The sequence below is a fragment of the Mauremys mutica genome, chromosome 3 (genome assembly GCF_020497125.1).
Source record: "Mauremys mutica isolate MM-2020 ecotype Southern chromosome 3, ASM2049712v1, whole genome shotgun sequence".
NCBI lineage: Eukaryota > Metazoa > Chordata > Testudines > Geoemydidae > Mauremys > Mauremys mutica.
Window position 1 is genome coordinate 197,527,240 of NC_059074.1, and position 18,242 is coordinate 197,545,481.

An 18,242-nucleotide genomic window follows, 5' to 3' on the forward strand; every position below is an offset into this window, starting at 1 on the left:
ATGCTACTGCTAGATATTAATGTGCACCCTGTGTTTTGATAATTCATCACATTTAATAAAATTAAAATAAAATACACAAATGCACTGTTTAGAACATTTGCAATGTCCCTCCACTGTTAATGGCTTATTGCTGCCATTATAATATTCTCCGCCTTTTTTTCTTTCTTTCTTTTTATTTTTTTTAAGTCAATGGGGTTTAAGGGTGTGTAATGGCAGGGCACCCCACCTGTTGTGAGCAACCCCTTCTAGTCATTTGCCTGCAGTCTTTAGACCAGTCCTGGCCCTGGTATCAAGCCATACTCCCCGGGCTTCCTCCCTGGATGTAATGGTTTCACCCTCTGAGTCTGTTCTGGCCCCAGCTCTCCAGCTGGGCCTCCTGACAGTTCAATCCCCTACTGCTGTCCAATTGTAGGCCCTTCCCCAATGGCCTATGGGAGGTGGACCCAGGCCCACCCACTCCTCCAGGTCCCAGTCCAAGAACCCTAAGAATAGCAGTCATGCACCACCACATCCCTTTAGCAAAACTGCCTTCAGTTCCCTGAGCCTCTTCCCCATGTCCCCAGCCTTCACCAACGCCTTACCCTTAGGTCAGGGTCCTTCTAAAGTCAGGCCCAGAAGCTCTTCCTCACTCTCTCTGTCCCTACTAGCATTGAGCTATCATTTGCACTGCAGTTCCCTTTGGGCAGTCAGGAGCATCATCTGCACTCCTCTAGCTCCAGCAAGGAACTGCCTGTCTAGGGCTATGAGGCTCCTTTTTCTAGGGCCCTTCTGCTCCTTTCCTGGGACAAGTGTAGTGGGGCTGTTTAGCGCTTTACAGGACTGGGCCTATTCTTGGTTTAAGAGAGATTTATTGTTGGCCAGACTGCTTCAAGGGCAAATTTATTTGCACTGGTATTTAGCCAGGGTGATATTTATTCTCTTGTTCAGAAGACAGTTTTATATTGCACATATCATATTAATGGAAGGTTTTCAGGGCAGGAACAATAACAATATTTGCATGCCTAGAACAATTGGACCCAAGTCTTACTTGCATTCTCTGGGTGAAACTGTAATATAAATATACAATGATTATGATGATAGTGGGAACTATTTAAAAAAGGGAATTGAATGAAGTACACCATTTACTTTCATTGTGGTAACTGAAGTATTCTTTGCTTTTGGAATGGGAAAACCACAAACACTAATGCAAATATAACAACTAGGGTGGTCAAGGTCCAGTTTTTAATGGCGCCCAAAGTGTGTTCTTCTTTGGAGTCTACATTATCCTGTAGGACAGCTTGCCTGCAGGAGCAGGCTTGGAAAGAAGAGCAGGAAAAGTCCATAATTCTAAGATGCAGTTCCCAAGCTATAGCATGTACAGCACTTATTGGAGGTCGGTGGAGAGCTAGCTGGTTGGATGGTGCTGGCTCTCCTCCAGCTGATTCTGCAGGGGTCCAGATACTTCATTGGAAAACCAGCTGGAAACAAAGAGGAGGAGCCAGTCTACCTACCTAGACTACAAGTCACTACTAAATAAGAACAGGAGGACCTGAAAAGAATCTTCCTTGACTGAGCCTCTAGTGAGGAACTGGAGCTGCCAATCACCAGAGAGAGGCATATGCAAGATAGATCGGCGCAAGGTAGCTGCTATACACAAACTGTTAATTCAGAGCTAGTGAGGCCTAGCAGAATAGCTACTGTACAGGATGACTAGACTTTGCTGGACTTTCTTCCTTTTGCTGCTTCTGCTCTGTCCAGAAGGAAGAAGAGGGCTCTGTATGATCTTCGGTCCCTTCACAAAGATACTTCTCTTTCTGGAGAGAAAGCTCCCCCACAAGCTAAACACACAAACACAATATTCTTGCTGTCTGCATGGAGGTGAGACACAGAAGGAAAGTTCTACAATAAAGACATGGTAGGGTGGGGTCACCAAGGAACTCAGGACAGCATCTCAAAAATTCAGTAATCAAAACTTTACAGTGCTTATCCTTGAGACTTATCACTAAGTACAACTCCAATGAAGCTTCACATTTGTCCTCTAGGAGAGCAAGGGAAAAAGCTCTCTTTCAGACAGTCAGCAAACACTTCTGGAATAGATACACTTCATGATACCTTAAGCTATGATATCCATAAAATGCCAATTCCCATTGACATATGGAGCTTAATGAGCCTCCCTTCCAGAATCAAGTCAAAGTTTCTCCTTGTTAAATAGGTCACGTGAATACTACTTGCAGACTATTGAGAGTTAATCAATTTACATTCTCTGCTAATCATTTCTAAGTATTTAAAATATATTCCAGAGAGAAAAGGACTGAGGGTAGGAAGAGAACAATTAGTAATGTGGACATGATGCTGTCTGAAATAAGATCTCTGTTAAATAATACATGTGACGGTTTCTTATAACAAGTACTAATTAGATTACTAGAATTATTTAAATATTATAATTGTCATTTAGTAGCTGCAATATTATATTTATATATCTATAATATATAATAATATTTAACTATATTTAATGATAATAATAATTATAATTACAAGTTAACCACTGAAAAACAGATTGCTATCCTAGTGACTCTCAGATCAGCCCCATCGCAGCAACAGACACATGTTCTGGTAAACTTGACTCTTGGCTGAAATCTGACATTGTCCAAAGTAGGTGTTGAAATGCTAATTTATCCTCTAAATGTATTATGTGAAATTGCTGTTGAAAGAAACCACAGAACAGAGCCAAAGAAGTGACATGAACCTAGTTTGTTTGGACTAAGGAATTGCAGATAGGGGTTTTCAGAGGTTCTGGTGAGGTCACAAATATTAGCAATTAGTTTTAGCAATAGAAGAGAATCTTAATATAAGAGGAAGTGTTCATATATGGACTTCTGGAATTTTGTTTTGAGTGGGTACTTTTGATAAGATCTGTTATTTGTCTGTTTCTTCTTTGAGGGAAGCATTGGGCAGCATCTTCCTCCCAACACTAACTAACAGCACACCAGGGTCACGCATGATGATACCAGGACTCAACAACACTCCATTGGGCTTTCTTTTTCCTGATCTAAAATATGCTGTGACCACACCAAATGAGGAGAAGGAATCACATGACATCAACTCCATAGCTCTGTCCTAAGTAACTCTTTAGATATAAACCTAGAGCTTCTGCTGTTACTCTCTCCCTAGAATACCTATTCCACTCTCTCTCTCTCTCTCTTTCTCTTTACCTTGTGCCTCACAGAGTCTGGCTTAGCATACAGGACAAACTTAACCTTGCAACACTTTGCTGTGACAAGAGAGGCAAGCTAAAAACAAGCCTTAATGGCCTGATTCTGGAAAATGTGCCTGGTCTCAAGTCTGGCATAATATGTGGTGTCTTTGTGAATTTCCAGCAACTAAACTACAAGCATCAGAGACATTCTGCATTTTCCTAGCTTTTCCTCTTCGGCTATGTCTACACTGCAATTGAAAACCCATAGCTGGCCTGTGAAGGAGAGACAGAAGGAATAAGGGAGTTTATTAAAATGTCTGGTGCATCTCATGAAGTGGGTTTAGCCCACGAAAGCTTATGCACAAATAAATGTGTTAGCCTCTAAGGTGCCACAAGGACTCCTCATTGTTTTTGCTGATACGGACTAACACAGCTACCACTCTGAAACCTATTAAAATGTAGACTTTCATAGCGTTTTCTCCGCAATTTTTTTGCATTGTTTTCCATTTTAATTGTTTTTTTCCTTCTTTACTTTTTAAGTGAGTTTAATAAGTATTAAAACTGATTTCTTGCATTGGTGGAGTACAACCAAAAAAAAGTGGCAACAGTACCTCAAACTTATATCGCAAGTAATGTGGCAGTAAGTAAAACACAAGAGAACACAGATGATAAAATCCCTATCCAATGCTCCTATGTTTCTCCATCCTCAGAATCTATGATCTGCCATGAACACATGGCAAACCATGAGCCCTAGTTTAAGAGAATTCGTATCCTTTCCCATCTGTGTATGCACCTAGGTTTTAACTTGGCAACTCTCAAGATTCGCAGTGAAATTAGTCCCACTGTTTACTATCCCACATCCACTTTCCCTTTTGCAAAAGTTCCCAAATGTCAGGAGTCTCAAACGCTTTTTAAAATACGTGAAAATCATGGAATCCATGACTCCTATAACAGCTGGGGCAAAAATGCAGCCTTTAAATAACTCTTTGTTTTCACAAGCTGTAATTTTGGGGGGGGGGGGGGAGAGCGGGAACCAACCGCTCTAGGTGTGAAATACTGTGCTTGGTCTTTTTCCAAAGATGTCTTTTCTGGAAAGATTTCCAAGGTACATTTTTTCTGGTAATTGTGAGTAAATTAGATTTATTAATCGTGACCAGTGTACATTGTCTGGGAATGTAGGTGTTTGATTTAAGAAGAAAAACAAAAACTTTTCAAACAGATATTGACCTTTCTTTGGACAAGAGAAAGAGGAAAAAGCACTGGAAGATCCTGAAAAGGAGAATTTACATCAGAATTGTTTACTTAGTTTGGCCTCGCTCCCAAGTGCAGCATAAGTTAAGAATGTCTAGAAGACAACTCTCCTGACAGAGTTAACCTCAAGTATCTTTCTCATCTTAAATTATACTAGGTAAATATTGTGGATCTGTTGCTTGGTAATTAGTCTAGTACCTGGCAGTTCCAAACGATAGTGGATTGACTATGGACAATCCTTGGGAATTCTTTCAGATTACGAATTCAATATGTTCCTGTCATAAGGGAAAGTACTTGTTAAAGTCATCTCTCGGTTGACTAATAATAAATACGTATACTCAGCTCTTATACCATGCTTTTCAATCAGTAACATTCAAAGCATTTGCAAAAGGAAGTAAGTAGCATTATGCTCATTTTACAGTGGGGGAAACTGAGGCACAGAGCACTACCTAGGAGAGGTATAGAGACATGAGTCTCCACTCCTTGTGCCGCCTCTATTTTTTATTTTTGGGCTGATCATCATTTTATCACCATATCAGAGATTACACAGATCTCCAAGTAAAAAGCAATACAGTTTTTAATTCAAAGTCTTTGGACCAGATTCTAATCTGTTTTACACAGATTTACAAGAAATAAGCACCGGGCCCTTTCTAACTAATTTTTTAAAACATTTAATCCTTCATTTGAATTCATCAGTCTTGAAAAATGATGACGCCCCAGAGTCTTCTTTTCGACTTCTGGCAAAGTACCTTAATGGCAACCTGCCTCTGGCCTTCTCACGGCTTTAACCTGTTCAAGTTGGAACACTTTCTAAGTGTTTCTCAGCATTCTAAGAAGCTGGAGCATGGAGAGTGCATTTTGGGAGGAATGCAGATTTTTCCTCCATCAAACATCCTCTCATGAAAAGGAACCTGCTGTTACCCAAAACTTAATAGGAGGCTTACTTTCTTCTTCCCACTTTTTTTTCTGAGGAAGGAGTGTTCTGAAGTGATACAAATAGGAAAGGCTTTTCTCTAGAAAGGAGTGCCTAAGAAGGCCAGGGAGAAGAAAAGCAAACCAAGCATTTATAGGAACATTGAGAAAAACACAGGCCTCAATCCTACAATTCGATCCACAGAGGTGAACCCCTACAAATTGACCAGAGTCCTGCTGACTTTGAGTTGAAGCTCAACTTTCAGTGTATGGGGCTCTGCCTGGGCGCATGCTTTGTCGGCAGGGATGTGACTGCAGAATCAGGGCCATATATTCTTTAAAGAAGAAAATAAATATTTTCTTATTAGCATGTGTGAAACAATATTCACTATTAGGATGGCTTAGAAACAAGCTTATGTGACACATTATCCAATAAGGTCACCTGAAATGAAGTACATTTAAAAAAACAAAACCCTAAGACTTTACCAAAACAAGACACTCATTACATACGCCTCTCCACATGGAGAGAGGCTGAGATAAACTCCACATGACAGGTGTGCAGTCATGCTGCTTAATGCATAACTGGAGTGCACTCAGATACTATTGTGATGAACATCTATACAGAACAGAAAAAAAATCACTTGCTGTTCTAGGCAATGGGAATCTCTAACGCATGTGAGTGAAGGGGGGAAAAACAACCACCAGCAGCACCACTAAGCAGATCTTTGTGTGTTGTGTATGTGCTCTGGTCCCCAAATGTATTACATAACACAACATCAATGGCAAGTTCATCACTGCACAGCAACTGCTGTCACCCTTTCTTAAATCTGTCAGCATTTCAGATCTCACACAGAGACTTGCCCTTAGCAGCTACCAGATGAAAATGCCCTTTCAAGAGTCATGTCTGAGAGTTCCAGAAAAAAGCAGGGATAAATAAGTTTTTTTGTTGTTTTTTTTTTAAAGTGTCATTCTCACACTCCTTGAAAATTAGATGGCAAATATTGAAATGCAGAGCAATAGCTCAGTTAGGAGTTTGCGTGCTGACAGCCTTTTATAGAAAACTATGGAAAACCAGAGTGTCTTGGCAGAAATATGCTCTGCTCCTTGTACACCAATGAAAACAACAAATACATATGGAAACTCCATCTGCCATACTATATAGTGCTTCAGCTGTGCCTTAGCTTTTCAGCTTAAAAAAAATTCAATGACCATCTCAAAAAGTACCATTACCTGGGAAAAGGAACTCGAGGTTCTATCTAACTTCCTTTTAGTTACCTCAGGGAACCAAGTTTCTTGTATGCAGGGCTTACTTTCTATTGACTAAACCAGCTCTCATAAAATGAATTGTAATTGTTTGTGCATTTCATTTGCTAGTAAATTCCATACACATGCATCATGTCTGGGGTCTTTTTGCAAACTAATAACAAAAATATGTCCATGTTAAGACTTAAGGAAAAAAGTGTGCACATTATCCAAAATGTCCAGGAATGAAACCCAGAATTTTCCCTAGAAGATAAGGGATTTGGAGACTGAGGCAAAGATTTATCTGCAATATGTCCATATCTGGTGATTTCTAAAGTTTCTAAACTGCAGCTGTAATCTTCTCAGAAGTAACATTAATACGGTGGGAAGAAAAAAAAAAGAAACTGTACAACAAAGTAATTCCTTTTCCACTTTCTGAAATCTGATTCAAATTAACAACTATCAAAATAATCAGCCTGTCCGATGTTGTACTGTTGCTGGTACATGATAAAAAAGATTTTACATTTTTCTTACATTAAAAAAATAATAAAGCTGTCATGCTTTTGTGGATCTTTTTTCTCCTTCATAATATCTGATTAGCCAATCCTAATATTAACTTAGCAAAATGGCTGCAAATTAATATATCTGACGTATGTACAATAACTAAGTAATGATTATTATGGTGGCACTTAGTTCTTCCATGATTTTTTAAATTTGCTGCACTGCTAGTCTCTTTATTAACCTTAAGAGAGATTAAAAATAACACTACCTATTATAATTCTATATGCATTTTAAAATATTAAATGCAAAGAAAAACAATTTGCTAGATTTTAAACCTAGAAATATATTTGTATTTACCAGTAAAGAATCAACTCCACCCATAATAGTCTCCATTCATTTCTCCATGCTGCTTTTTAAGTATGCAATGCCTTTTTTGAACCCACCCCATTCCACCTTCAAATACCTCTTCAATAGCCATCTCTCCCATGATTACTACAAGAAACTGGATGACTAATAACACACAGGTTGAATTAAAACAATAAAAATGTATATTAATATATATATAAATATTTGCCATCTTTTGATAGTATCCCTCTCCCTCATCGCTTCATAAATCACCAGTTGGGGAGGAAACAAATTAAAAAAATAAAAAGAAACAAAAAATGGTGACACTAATAAGACATGTCCCCATCACCTTGGCCACTGTCCCTGCATGGTGTACAAAGTTCCCCATATCTTAGTGTTTTGTCTCCGTACAATCCTATCCAGAAAGCATTTGCTCATACCTAACTTTGCACTATTGGAGCCACATGGGTGTGAAGTTAATAACTTGCATAAGTTTTTGGAAGATCAGGGCCTCAACCTATAAGCTCTTTGGGGCACAGACTATTTTACTTGTACAACAAGATCCCAGTCATTGTCCGATTGAATGCTGTTGTATAAAAATAATAAAATACTATTTCATGCACTAGCCAAAATGATCTAAAAAAGGCACAAAAAATCTGTTTAAACAACACCAACCATTTGCTATGAAGAAAACCCACTTAAATGGTACATAATAATAGGTCTTACTTACCATAAATTCCAGTTGAAATACAGGGGAATGCCTGTAAAAACAAACAAGAAAATGAGTTGGATTTTTGGTTTTGAACTTATTAAAACCAGTACTTTTTTAAAATGCCTATTTCTCACCACTGGTAGCTGCAATATTCACATAGGACAAGAGTAGGGTACAAGAAGATTGTTTTCTTCTAATACACACAGTAGAGATTGAAAAATTCAACCCCTGGGTTAGAAAACTTTCCCTGGCCAAAGAAGGCCTAAGTACTGAAAACATTCACAGCCCTTGTGGTTGTGAATGTGCCAAATGTGAACTAATTCTGCACTATCTCCTTGAGTCTGCAGAGACACACCTACACTTCTCCTGCTGCCCACAGCTGCACAAGGGCATGTCTACACAGCAAAGAAAAACCCACGGCTAGCCTGAGCCAACCGACTCAAGCTTGCACGGTTCAGGCTGCAGGGCTATTTCATTGCTGTGTAGACATGCCCGGAAGTCTACACAGCAACGAAACAGCCCCACAGCCTAAGCCCGAGTTGGCTGGCATGTGTGTAGACCTACTCCAAGCCTCCAGTTAGTCTCAAGCTTGCTATTGAGAAATGAGCACCAATTGCCAATAAAATGTTAATTTAATTCTACTTCCGCTGATTGGGAAAACTATAAGCAGCAGTGGAGAAGCAGAGCTATTCACAGGAAAGAAGGATCTGAAAAAGAGAGGATAGCCAGGTTAGCAGAGAAATTAATACCCCAGGAGCACACCTTGTAGCTGCAGGAGACCAAGGGAAGGGTAGAGCAATAGACTGCAACCAAACAGTCAGGAACTCTGAGGATTTTTGGTAGAGTAAAGGGTGAAGAGAGAAGCCAGAAGTTGGAGGCAATGAAAAATAGCACAGACCTATTAGCTAGAAGACAATACAAAAGAGGGAGCTCTTAAGCAGTGTCCAGGGACAGTAAACTGAGAGTAAAGACAAAACGCACCCTCCTTCTCTGCAGCTGCCCGTGGTTAGTCATTTTAATCCTCTGCTTGTAGGTTGCTGATACAAGTCATAACAGAAAAATCATATATACTTGTTAGGCTGCAAACAGCCATTATAGAAGTTACACAGTCAGCAGAGAAATTCAAGGTAAAAAGGAGTGTTAGCAATATTTTACCAGTCTCTGAAAATTAAATCCTAGGATTGTTGTTCTCTTCTAAAACAACAGCCTGTAATTAACAGCTAGAGGGCACCCTGGTAAGTTTTGCGGACGGCAGTAACACAAGCACTGCAGAAAAAAAACAAAACCTGGCACTGTTTAGAGCTAAATACCACTGTTCTCTGAAAACTCAAGAGTTAAAATATTTAATAAATCATGACTGTTTCATGATTACAGGAAGTGGGCAGCTGTCACTGACGGACCTCAGACACCCCATTTTCTTTTATTACAGTATGTTATCATCAGAATAGCTGGGAACTTTTCCAGCATTTTGAAACCATGCTGGGCTTGTGTGCCATACTCAATACACATCCATTGTTTCTAACATTTAAGATTTTTTCCTGGGGACAATTTTCCGAATAAAGCAGAGGCCTGAGAATACTAGGCCCCCAGATGCTAGAGAATTGTGTGTGCAGGAGGGGGAAATTAGGGGTTTTATATTATAAACATCAAGGCCCTAACAAAGATAAACATTTTCAAGCATTTGCTGTCATGCCACAAAATAAATAAATAAATAGGGCTGTCGATTAATCACAGTTAACTCATACGATTAACTCAAAAAAAGTAATTGTGATTTAAAAAATTAATCGCAATTAATCACACTGTTATACAATAGAATACCAATTGTAATTTATTAAATATTTCTGGATGTTTTTCTACATTTTCGAGTATATTGATTTCTATTACAGCATAAAATACAAAGTGTACAGTGCTCCCTTTATATTATTATTTTTATTACAAATATTTGCAATGTAAAGATGATAAACAAAGAAATAGTATTTTTCAAGTCACCTCATACAAGTACCGTAGTGCAATCTCTTTATCATGAAAATGTAACTTACAAATGTAGTTTATTTTTGTTATATAACTGCACTCAAAAAAAAAATAATGTAAAACTTTAGAACCTTCAAGTCCACTCAGTCCTACTTCTTATTCAGCCAATCATTAAGACAAACAAATTTGTTTACATTTACGAGAGATACTGCAGCCTGCTTCTTATTTACAACATCACCTGAAATGAGAACAGGCATTCGCATGGCACTTTTGTAGCTGGCATTGCAAGGTATTTACATCCCAGGTATGCTAAACATTTGTATGCCCCCTTCATGCTTCAGCCACCATTCCAGAGGACATGCTTCCATGCTGATGACGCTCATTAAAAAAATAATGCATTGATTAAATTTGCGACAGAACTACTTGGGTGAGAACTGTATGTCTCCTGTTCTGTTTTACCTGCATTCTGCCATATATTTCATGTTATAGCAGTCTCAGATGATGACCCAGCATGTTTGTTTTAAGAACACTTTCACAGCATATTTGACAATATGAGATTTCTAAAAATAGCTGTAGCACTCGACCCAAGGTTTAAGAATCTGAAGTGCCATCCAAAATCTGAGAGGGATGAGGAGTGGAGCATGCTTTCAGAAGTCTTAAAAGAGCAACACTCAGATGTGGAAACTACAGAACCTGAACCACCAAAAAAGAAAATCAACCTTCTGCTGGTGGCATTTGACTCAGATGATGAAAATGAACATGCATCGGTCCATTCTGCTTTGGATCATTATCAAGCAGAACCTGTCATCAGCATGGAGGCATGTCTCTCGAATGGTGGTCGAAGCATGAAGGGACATATGAATCTTCAGCATATCTGGCATGTAAATGTCTTACGACGCGAGCTATAACAGTGCCATGTGAACATCTGTTCTCACTTTCAGGTGACATTGTAAACAAGAAGCGGGCAGCATTATCTCCTGAAAATTGTAACTAAACTTGTTTGTCTGAGTGATTGGCTGAAGTAGGACTAAGTGGACTTGTAGGTTCTAAAGTTATACATTGTTTTATTTCTGAATGCAGGTTTTTTTTGTACATTTGTAAGTTCAACCTTCATAATAAAGAGATTGCACTACAGTACTTGTATTAGGTGAATTGAAAAAATATTTCTTTTGTTTTTTACAGTGCAAATATTTATAATAAAAATAAATATAAAGTGAGCACTGTACACTTTGTATTCTGTGTTGTAATTTAAATCAGTATATTTGAAAATGTAGCAAACATCCAAAAACATTTAAATAAATGTTATTCTATTATTGTTTAACAGTGCGATTAATCACCCTTAACTTTTTAATTGCTTGACAGCCCTATAAATAAACAAACTCCATGCTCCCTGCCTCATCAATTGCACTGTGATATGTATGTGATGTTTCACTACACATGAAGAGAAAAAAAAACCCTACCCACAACAGCAGCTGAGCAAGAGGAGATGAAGGGACATAATGATAGAGCAAAAATACATAGAAATCGACAGGACTACCTGGAGAGTGAGATACCTGTCAGCCCAATCATCCCAGCAAAATTTATACTCCCGCTGGGTGAGAGATGAAGCAGTCCCAGCTCACTGGCCAGAGCACTAGTTGCTCAGGATGGAGGTTCAAACCCTGGGACAGCCCTTTAACATCCAGTGCCTTGGTCATTTTTCAACATTGAAGCAGGGCATATATAGACAAAAAATTTTAAACTTGGTGCAGGAAGTGAGGTACCCAAGCCCATATCAGGGCCTTAAAATGCATCTTGCTGTCTTAATGTTGTTAACTACCGAATTAGTCTATCAAGTAAGATATACACCAAAAGGGAACAAATATTCAAAGTACTAAATGCGCAGGTAAGGCACAGATTTTCTTCTTAGTCTAGCTAAAATTGAGACTATTTACACCCTCTTCGCTCTGATTTTGTTCAGAAAAGTGATAATTAAATGTTAGAAAACAGTATGAAGAGTTTAGTTTCAGTATAGCAACTTGTCAGGCAGTTTGTGGATGCACAGTAACTTTTTCTGATTGAACAGGTCAGTCCATTGAATAATTATGTCTTGTAAATAAAAACTGGAGCCTAAGCTGCACTATAGAACAAGGAAATAATCAGTGCTTCCACTGTAACATCGAGGTGTGGGGAGATAAGCCCTAAAGTCCAACTTTAAAGACACAATGAGGATCCAAAATATTAATTTGAGAGTAAAATTCACTCAGGTGTGAAAGGCCCGATGCCATCACCTACATCCCACTGTGACTAGGAAGGAAAGGAGCTAGGAGAGTGCTGCTTTACCTTCTCCAGTAGGCGGTCTTTGCATGCTGGAGAGGGTGGTCTGTGTTAGATCCAAACCAGACGAAACCAAAATGATTGGGTCTGGGGCAGGTTAGGTTTGGGATCAAAGGATCCACATTTATAGAGATCTATTGGCCTGTAACCCATACTTAACAATTAGTTGACTTGATAATGCAGTAATTTAGCAGTAATCTGTAAGAATATCAAATCCAATCAACTAAGCTCTAGGAACTGAATTGTATTCTCTTTCAGAAATAGTAAATATATAAGACAGAGCTTAAATTTCTCCTATATATTACTGCCAAGCTATTCTGTGAGCTGCACTAAGACAGCTAATGGATAGAAGCTTCCCTTCTATTGAAAATGAATACATTTTTCTTGCTTCCCTGTTAAGACTGTGTAACAATCTTGGATCATCATCAGAGTTCAAACCCAGGACCTCCATTACAGCAGCACAGACCAGTCCCACTTGAGCTAAAGAAATAACTCCATGAGCCAGTAGTAATAAGCTCTTAGAGGGAGACACACCACACACCATATCAAATGTGGGTTACAAATGCATGATTGCATTTTACTTTTCTCCCAACTGTTTGTCTGGAGACCTGCACCTGAGTCAGGCTGGATTTTGCCTCCAGCAGAAGAAACCAAAGCCTTACTACAGAAATGGTCTCATGCTCTTGCCTTCTCTTATTACACTGATTATGTGATGCCATCTTTGCTTACGACCTCTGGTCTTACATTGATCATAGCTCAGGAGAAACACAGAATCTCACAAAGTCTCAGAATCTGCTCTCATGCTTGCTCCAGATCCCTAGCCAGCATGAATCAACACAGAGGGGAAAGGAAAGGAACCATTCTTTATTTAATCATACAGGAAGACATTATTTCAGAGCTAATGCTTGCTTTATATTTAACCAGGGAATTAATTAGGGCATAATGATTAAGAAAGGAGATGTCTAATGGAAAGATTATGTTTCTCTTTCTTTTATATATATATATATATATATATATATATATATATATATATACACACACACACACACACACACACACACACGTACACATACGCACTTAAATAAAGAGGAACAGAATTATAGTCGATAATTCCTACTCGCAACCATTGCAACTTACAACCTGGAAAATACTTAGCTTTGTAGTTTGTACCCCATCAATCACAATGAATCAGTCTATTAAGGAAATGAGAAATAGAACAGAAATAATGCTTATAGTTACAGAGCGCAGGCTAAAGTGGCCACATACTTTGTACTAATGAAAAAAGGAGGGAATGGCTGTAACTCTAATAGGGGACTCTAAAATCCAGTGTTTTTTTCAGTTTCAACATTAAAGATATAATAGTTCCAGATGATTGTTTCTTCTTTCAAATCTCCCCTATGGAGCAGTGCTTGGAGACTGCAGGACAATGATAGTCAGCAGCAGAAGATACAAGTCTCCTCTCCTGCCTTGTCCTATATTCCTAAATAAATTACGAAAAAAGACTGAAACATCCTGTAACAGCATGGCACACACCTCTCACAAGTACCACTTCTGGTCAGTTGTGTCTGCAGTCTTTAGACCAGTCCTGGCCCTCGCATCGGGCCATAATCCCAGCGCTTTCTCCCTGGAGGCATGGTTTCACCCTCTTAGTCTGTTCAGTCCCCTTCTGGGGGGTTTACTGCTGGCCAGTTGTAGGTCCTTTCCCAGTGGCCTAAGTGGGGGGATCCAGGCCCACCCACTATTCCAGGTCCCAGTCCAAGAACCCGAAGAATAGCAGTCATGCACCACCGTGCCCATTTACCAAAACTGTCTTCAGTTCCCCGGACCACTTCCCCACAGCCTTCACCGATACCTTATCTTTAACTCAGGGCCCTTCTAAGATCAGGCCCAGCCAGCCAAGAGTTTTTCCTTGCTTCCCCGGTCCCTACTGGCATTGAGCTGTCATTGCGTTGCAGTTCCCTTTGGCCAGCCAAGAGCACTCTCTATACTCCTCTAGCTCCAGTAAGGAACTTCCTGTCTCGGGCTCAGCAGCTCCTTTTTATAGAGCCCTCCTTGGCCCTGATTGGCTGCTCCCTGCATCCTCTCTGATTGGCTGGAAGACCTCTCCACTGCTCCTTATCTGGGAGGAGTGTGGCAGGACCCTGAGGCCTCCAGAAGGGGGCCTCTGGGCCTAATCCACTCTCTCACATATCTAGTGGGGGCTTCCACCAGCTGCTACCAGGTCCTCTTTGCTCCAAGCCTCCTAGTCCAACACTGCCCAAGACATATGAAAGGAAAATCATCAGTGAATATTTGAAACTAATATATATACCAGAAGGCAGGAATCTGGGGTGTAACAGACATGGAGTCCTTACCAGCACAGCACAGACACCAGCCAGCTCTGCCACTTCTTTGCAGCAAACACAGACAGCACCATCCTCCAGCTTCCCTCATGCCTGAGCAGATTTAGCACCTGCATGAAGAATAGCTGGCTGAAACTAAGGCCAGGCAAAATGGATCTAATTTAAGGTCTCGTTGCTGATTGTTTCGGTATCAATTGGACTGGGCCACAAAGCGTATGTCTATAATGCAATTAAAAACTCACAGCTGGCCCATGCCACCTGACTCAGGCTTGCAGGGCTTGGTCTAAGGGGCTATTTAACTCAGGCCAGTGGTTGGCAACCTGCCGCCCATCAAGGTAATCCGCTGGCGGGCTGCGAGACAGTTTGTTACATTGACCGGCCTCAGGCATGGCCATCCGCAGCTCTCTGCGTCCCTCACCGCTTCCCGTAGCTCCCATTGGCCGGGAGCGGTGAACTGCAGCCACTGGAAGTTGCAGGGGGCCGTGCACGGTCGGTGTAAACAAACTGTTGCCCACCACTGGCTCAGACTGTACCCTGAGCCAGAATGTCTACACTGCAAATAAACAGCCCAGGTCAGCTGGGTGTCTAAATTCAGCGTGGAGGATATTCAGCTATATCAGGGATTGCCTCATTCCTCATGTCCAAAATCTAGTATTGCATCTGTGTTCATTAAAGGCACTAGAGCTGACTGTGCATGGGGGGAATCTTGCAAATTCTAGGTGACTGGATTTTCTTTACAGCTATACCCTGAGAGACAGATTAGAAAATTTCATTTCTTTAAGGTGTTGTTACAGCCATCATCACATTCTTTCATTTCCATTCAAAAAATACACTTCCACTCTTACATTGTTTAGCAGCCTCTGGATAGTTTTGTTTTGTTTTGTTTTGTTTTTAATGACTTTGTAGCCACAACACAATCATGATCTTGCTTTCTGTTTCTATCATGCATCTGCAAACATCTGTGAATGGAGCAACAGGCTGTACAAAATTCTAGCTAGTTATTTCTGAATACCAGTCTTAGTGTTCTCTCTGGCCATTATATAGATGAACTTTGTGGTCTCAGCTTACTCCCTCATAAAGAAATGATCATAGCATAAAACCAGCAGATATAATTTTGTCAACTATTACACAGCTTTTATTCACCACTTAGGAGAGACCCATGTCTGAGATAACATTTTGACTAAATTTCCTCTTGCTCCTATGGAGGCAATTTAGCCTTGATGCCAGGTTAAAATTATTGGCAGTGCAGTAATGGGGAACTCACACTGTGGGTGTCTAGAAAGTACAATATTTGGATTATGGACAAAAGTCTTTATTCTCCAGAACTCCCACAGTTCTACCCTTTTCTAGGCATAATGATATCTTTGATTTCAGTAAAAATGCAATTTCAAAGAAGGAAAATTTAATTCCTATCATCATAATTAAATGTTTCTCATCTTAATTAAAGATGCTATAAATGCAAATCATCAACTAACATTTAACAGCTCTGCTTCTAAGACAGATCGTTTTGCTTTATTTATTTTGGAACTGATGAAAGACGCTAGATTGAAAACACTGAAAATTGGATAACTCTGTTCCCAGAAGAGGTACAGCATAAACAAAGGCAATGCAAACTTCCTCTTAATGCTTTGCCAGTATGCTTCCATTCTCATCTAGAGAGAATAGGCCCACTGGAATCAGTGGAATGAATTCAACAGTTTACAATAGGGATTAAATTAGTTGAATATCTTTAGTAGATGAGCATGGAAGACCAGTCTCGACCACCATTTAGTCTATAGTTTCTCTGCTAAGGCTGCAGCTAGTGATTAATTAGAACCAAATGTCATGGTGTTTTGTTATGGGATTTATAGTGGTTGCCATAAAAAGGTTAGCATCTGCTCACAATTATTGCACTGAGCTATTCAAGGCTTGTCTAGATGGCATGGCAATACACAGTAGGGTGTGCGTTAACAGTTCCCTACCGTGCACTAAGGAACTTATAGTGCATGCCAGCAGGGTCTACGTGGGCCAGTTAGTGAGCAGCACATTGGTGCACATTAGAATTCATACATCCCCAGTGTGCACTGCAGCACTGCGTGGACAAGCCCCATGATACTAGTGTCATTACTTTTTCCATGCACATAGGAAGAACTTTGGTGCCTCTGATAACACTCTGTGCAGGATAAGTTTTCACTGGTGACCAGTACAGGTATGCACATGGTCTCAGATTAAGGAAAGCACTTAAACACATGCTAGATTTTAACCACATGCTTAAGTATCCTTCCTGAATAGAAATGCTTTCCTGAATCAGGGCCACTAAGAGGAGAAGGCCAATAATAAAAATAAGCAATATGGACTTGAATGTGCAAACAAAAAAATATTTTAATTAAGCAAAAATGAGGAGACATGGTGGAGTAGCAGTACAATCAAACTTAGGCCTCGACTACACTTGGAGGGTTTTATTAGTATAGGTATATTGGTATAGTTAAACAAGCCATACCCTCCTAGTATGGTTGCAACTTATACAGTACCAATATAACTCATGCTAGTTGGAATAAACTACACCAGAGTAAGCCAGTTATACCAGTACAACTGCGTCTAAATGAGGGCAGGTACGATGATGGCAACAAAAAAAATCACACCTCTAACTGAACTGACACAGCTATATCAATATAGCTTTTAAGTGTAGACCAGGCTTTTCTGTGGGACTAAACATTTCACCTTCAGCTTGAGGATAATTTGGACTATTTGATCCCTGGCAGGATACAATTTGTTGCCTTTATGAAAACACAGATACACTATATATGTCCACTAGGAGCTTATTGTACTAAAACCAACCCTTTGTTTTCATAGGCCACTATACAACAGTCACTTAGCGATGACTATGGGTCACTACATTCCGTGGTCAAACTCAAACCAGTGAGACTCCATATCCCATTACAAATCCTCGTGCTCATCCCATCCTGACAAAGAGCATATAAAATGCAATCACTTTCTTAACACTTACGATTCTAATCTGTCATCTGGGCTAATCATTTTCTTGGGCTTGGGTAAGGTACTATGTGGCACTTTGATGGGCAGGAAGGTGAGTTTGTGACCAGAAGGAGAAAGGGTTCCTGTTTGCAGAATCCTGTGTTACATATTCTGTATAAGAGGCATTGTCACATTTTTGTTGTTATGGTTTCAAAGAATGTGCATTCTTTCTAATGGGCTTGATTGTAATTTTACAATGTACCCTGAGTAAGGGACCTTACATAGCTCTGCCACCTCCAGAGCTCACCAGAAAGCAAATTATGACTCAGAGATCCATAATTCTTCCCCTGCTCCCCATTTGTTCTGCACAGGGTATAAATTTGTTCGCCCCTTTTGCAGAGCAAAATACTCCCCCTTGTACACCCACCCAGCTGCCTGCCATGGAGTTAGTTAGAAGATTGGGCCAGATTGTCAGTTTGCAATCTAGCTCACATTTCATACTTTCCTAATGTTATTTTTCCAT

At 39.9% G+C, this 18,242-nt stretch overlaps 1 protein-coding gene across 3 annotated transcripts in view; it reads right to left on the reverse strand.

Moving 5' to 3' along the window:
* MACROD2 (mono-ADP ribosylhydrolase 2) overlaps positions 1–18,242 on the reverse strand; it is a 1,343,640-nt gene that overhangs the window by 397,721 nt on the left and 927,677 nt on the right. For all 3 annotated transcript variants that reach the window (XM_045009265.1, XM_045009263.1, XM_045009264.1), the window contains exon 7: positions 8,157–8,187. In XM_045009265.1, coding sequence (XP_044865200.1) covers positions 8,157–8,187 — 31 coding nt within the window. The remainder of the gene's footprint in view (positions 1–8,156; positions 8,188–18,242) is intronic.